Genomic DNA, 5,303 nt, shown 5'->3' with positions numbered 1-5,303 from the left:
CTTAGATTAATAATCCATAAAAATATTAACAAAGCTCCTAACCTTAACCAAGGAGATTAGTAGCTCATGCTTAAGAAACAAAAACCAAATAGGAAAAACGACAAAAAGTCTGATGGTCCTCTCAAAGTGTTTTCAGGACTTTTATATGCTAAAGAAAACAAAACCTAATTATTTACTTCAAACTTAAATTCAAAAACAAAAAAAATCTAATCTAATCTTCTACATTCAATCTTCAGCTTTGTATCTTTTCTTCAAGGCTTTAGTAGTCCCAAATTGCATTCTGGATGGGCTTGGAGTGGCAAAAAAGATTACTTGTGAAGGTTGGGCCAAGCACCACGCTTTTCCTATGAAAACACCACGCTTTTGCGTGCATAATACTAAGCTTTCTTGAAGCATACCCCTTTAGCATGTAACACCACCCTTGGGCATGTGAAACCCCCAGCTTTCTTCATTGGCATGTGACATGCCACTCAGTGGCGTTAAACACCCATTCTCTTAGTTCTTTGAACTTAAAATAGAGTCTTTGAAACAGTCTTCTAAAAACTTGGCCCAACTTGTAATGTCGGGCTTTGGCGTGTGAAATGCCACAATTAAATCAAGGTCATGGGAGGTAAAAATATAGTGTGTGACACACCCAAAGTCGGCGTTAAACGCCCTTGCAAAAATGCTCAATTATGATCCTCGAAGGCATGTGAATGCTACATGCCTAGCTTTCCCTGGCGTGTGGAACGCCCACTGTTCACCGGTGTCATGCGTACGCATGAGGCATGCGTACCCATGAGAATGCGAAAATCTTCACTTGCACGTACCCATGTAGCATGCGTACGCATGAATCCTCAATCTGCCAACTTTTACGCGTACACATACACCATGCGTACGCATGAATCCTCAATTTCCCATGTCTTGCGGGAACGCATGTAGCATGCGTACGCATGAACCCACTTTCTTTGGCTGTTGCGCGTACGCATGAGTCCCCTATTCAAGGCGTTTCATTCTACACGCCCACCCAACCTGGTGTGTTAAACGCCATGCAATTCTTCATGGGTCACGCTTTTAAAATTGTGGTCTAAGGTTCCAAAGCGTGTCCAAGGCTCTAAAGTGTGCCAAAAATTCTTTTTTTTTTTTCTTTTGAGCTTGTTTTGTGTTTTTTGCTTCTTTTTCTATTATTTCCTGCAAAATTTATTAACTCAAGCAATCAGAGTAATATTCAGTTTAAGCACAAAAATATTCCATAATTAATCATTATGCTTTTAGTTTTTATATAAAAAAGCATAGAAAAATACAACATGATGTGCATGCATCACAACACCAAACTTAAGCTCTTGCTTGTCCTCAAGCAAGCAAAGAATCATGCTTTAATCATCAAAATTTTAAAGCTTAGAATGCAAGGGTGAATGAGCAATTCAAATGATTTTGGTTAGTAGTTTCACTTATGCACAATATAACATAAATAGTTATAATCTTTCAAGACCTCTATCCGGATTAGATTATGGAATCCTTTCTTTGAATCATCACCTTGAAGCAAGTTTATTTACTTTCTTTGCACATTTTCTTTTATTTTTTTTATTTTTTGTTGGGTTCTTTGAACCTTGAGCCTAGCCATGACTCTAAATGCTTTGTTTTCAAGCTATTGCATTATACAAAAGCACCACAAGCACTTGATTGGAGGCTCTTTGAGCTGATTTTCTTTTAACATTCTCCATTAGTGGTGCTCAGAGCCTTTGGCTTCTATTTCTTTGGGGGATGCTTTGCACCTTTGAGCTTAGCCGTGGCTCTAAATTCTTTGTTTTTAAGCTATTGCTTGATACATAAGCACCACAAGCACTTGACTTATGAGGGCTCTTTAAGCTTATTTTTCTTTTGATTTTCTTAGTCAGAGGTACTCAGAGCCTTTGGCTTCTCTTTTTAACCCCGTTTTATTAATTATTATTCATTATCTTTTGCTTCTCTGAGGCTTTCTCAATGACAAGGATCCCATAATAGTCCTCTAGATTAAGACCTCAAGCAATTTGGCTCAGTAAGTGTTGAACAATTCAGTTAGTTTGGCCTTCCAAACTCATATTGTTATACTCTTTATGATCAATCCATTGTTTCTTTCTTAGCACATGACTCCTTACTTACATTCAGGACAAGCATAATTGTAATTGTGGGTTGTGATGGACAAGTAATGACATGTACTTGAAAATAGAAATTTTAAATGCATTATCTAGGATAGAGTAAACTGAAACAAATGCGTATAATTAAGAAGGAAGGAAACAACCTTAGTTCTTACTGCTTTTCTCTCCATTATCTTTTAGGCTATGTAGAGCATAGCCTCTAACACTAAATTTAGAATGATTTCTTGTCCTCAAGCAACAAAGAAAAGAGATAGTGGTGATGAAAATATGCATAAATAGGATTATCAAGTGAAAGAAATCAAGTAATGCAGAGGTTTATCTAATTAAAAGAAACCAAATCAAAATAGAATAAAATGGAACCTAAAAGAAAGTAAAATTATAAGGTTGTTAATGTGTTTGCATGGTGAATGTGGATCTTGCATGAGTATGGCAACACCAAACTAAGTGTGAGAACACCAAACTTAGTGTAATGCAATAAATGTGAACTTGGGCCAAGTACCCAAGAAATGCAATCATCCTATTGGTGTAGAAACACCAAACTTAATCTAGCAAACACATTAACAACTTGAAATAAAGCAAAAACAAGAATGAAAAGAGAACACCAAACGTTGGTTTGCCTCCCAACAAGCGCTTCTTTAACGTCACTAGCTCGACGGTTGTTCCTTGCTAAAGTAGAGGTTGATAGTGTTTCACCTATTCCCCTCTCACTTTGAATTTTCTCATCTTCATATGTTAGCTCCAGATGCTCAAGAGAAAGAAATCTACTCACTGTATATGGCAACAAGGGGTGGTAAGATAACACAACTTTCTCCCCTGGTGAAATATCTTCAGTAGGAATTATCTTGCTCCTCCACCCGCGAGGCACTTTCTTCTTGGGATCCTCCTCTTTACTTGATGCACATCAACACCAAACTTAAGGTTGATGTCAGGAGGTTTGTTGATTGTAAAGGGAGGCTTTGGTTGTACGATCTTTGTGGTTTCAATTGAGTGGTCAACTTGTTGCACCTTCTCTGTCAACTTGTTGTACTTCTGGGAGTGATTTATTTGGTAATTCCTTTAAATTTAGGTCCCTTGCCTCAACCTTCTTGTAATTCTCTTGATCACTTGAATGATGCATGGTCTTGAAAATATGAAACACTTGATGCTCATTATGCACTATCAACATTAATTCACCCTTTTCAATATCAACAAAGGTTCTTCCAGTGTCTAGGAAATGTCTCCCAAGGATGATTGAGGCATGCTCATCTTCCTCTATGTCAAGAATAACAAAGTCCACTGGGAGGAAGAATTTTTCCATTTTGATAAAGACATTTTCAACTATTCCATGTGCAAGCTTCATGGATTTGTCTGCAAGTTGTAGAGCTATTTTTGTGGGCTTTAACTCTTGAATTTGCAACCTCTTCATCACAGATAAAGGCATCAAATTAATGCTTGCCCCCAAATCACACAATGCTCTTTCAAAGGTGGTATTGCCAATGGTACAGGGAATTTGAAAACTCCCTGGATCTTTCTTTTTTGTTGGAAAATTTCTTTGGATAATTGCACTACATTCCTTGGTCATCTCCACTATTTGGCCTCACTTCAAGGACCTTTTCTTGGACAATAATTCCTTCATGAATTTAACATATACGGGCATTTATTCAAGTGTTTCTATGAAGGGATATTGATATGTAGAGTCTTGAATATCTCCAAGAATTTGGAGTATTATTTTTCCTTGTTCTCCCCTTGGAGCCATTAAGGATATGGAATCTTTAGCTTGTATTCAGGCACTGGAATCCTCTCTTTTGGTGGAGCTTTTGTAACTTGAATTGATTGCTGGAGAATGGTGGGTATCATTTGCTCCCCTAGATGAATGATATCCCCTGTTTCTTCTTTCCCTTGTTCGTTACTGGCCTCTTTTTTGTTCTCTTGTTCTACCACATTTTCACTTCTCAAATAAATAGCTTTGTACTCCTTTCTTGGATTTGAAATTATGTCACTGGAAAGAACAATTGTGGCTTCCTCCAATTGTTGAGCAATTTGTCCTATTTTCATTTTCAGATTTCTCAATGAAGCTTCTTGATTCTTAAAGCTAATCTTTATACTTTCCATGAATTTTTCTAAAACTAATTCAAGGTTAGAAAGCCTCTGAGAGTCTTGTTGGGGTGGTTGTTGGTGAGAGTAATTTTGATGGTGGTTTTGGTTTTGATAGTTAGGATTGAAGGTGTTTTGCTGAGGGTTAAAGTAGCTTTGTTGATGGTTATTGTTGAAGTTGTTAGGCCTCTGATTTTGATTTTTTCACCCAAAATTTGGGTGGTTTCTCCATCTAAGATTATAGGTTTTGGAGAATGGATCATTGTGAGGATTATTTATAAAGTGTATTTGCTCCAAGGATGAATATCCATATTCCATGCTTTCACCTTGAGGCACCCCATTATTCATACCATAGAAGTTCTCTTGAGAACTTACTGCCTACACTTGCATTCCTTCTAGGTGTTGAGTAATTGCATTCAGTTGTTGAGACAAGACTTTATTTTGAGCCAAGATGGTATCCAAAGCATCTAACTCTCATTAATCTTTCAGAGGAATAGAGATATTGATTGTTGGCCACTATCTGAATTAACTTCAATGCTTCATAAGTGGTCTTCTTCATATGCAAAGAGCCTCCAGCCGAGTTATCTAATGAAACCCGTGAGGCGAGGGTGATCCCATCATAAAATATTTAATGTTGGACTCAGTCAGCAAACATATCCGGAGACATTTTCTTAACATCTCTTTGTACCTCTCCCAAACTTTATAGAGGGACTCTCCTTCATGTTGTCTGAATGTTTAAACAACGGTTTTAAGCTTAGTCAACCTCTGAGGTGGGAAGAACTTGTTTAGGAACTTAGTGACCAAGTCCTCCCATATGGCTATGCTCTCCTTGCGCTGATTATCTAACCATTGGTTAGCCCGATCCCTAATAGCAAAAGGGAATAGCAACAACTAATAGACTACAGCTGGGATGCCATTTGTCTTGATAGTATCACAAATTTATACGAAGTTTGAGATGAACAAGTTAGGATTTTCCTGTGGGCTCCCACTAAATTGATAATTTTGTTGCACCAATGTAACAAGATGAGGCTTCAATTCAAAATTATTGGCATTGACAGTGGGTGTCACAATGCTACTTCCACAACTTCCTGGATTGGGGGGTAGTGAAAGAAC

At 37.5% G+C, this 5,303-nt stretch overlaps 1 protein-coding gene across 1 annotated transcript; it reads right to left on the bottom strand.

Annotated features, from left to right (window-relative positions):
• LOC107609481 lies at positions 3,109–3,678 on the bottom strand. The gene has a single exon (XM_016311474.1). The coding sequence runs from the start codon at positions 3,676–3,678 to the stop codon at positions 3,109–3,111; it is 570 nt and encodes a 189-aa protein (XP_016166960.1).

The sequence above is a fragment of the Arachis ipaensis genome, chromosome B01 (assembly GCF_000816755.2).
Source record: "Arachis ipaensis cultivar K30076 chromosome B01, Araip1.1, whole genome shotgun sequence".
NCBI classification, from domain to species: domain Eukaryota; kingdom Viridiplantae; phylum Streptophyta; class Magnoliopsida; order Fabales; family Fabaceae; genus Arachis; species Arachis ipaensis.
Note: the sequence above shows the minus strand (reverse complement) of the source record. Positions and strands in the feature narration are given on the sequence as shown.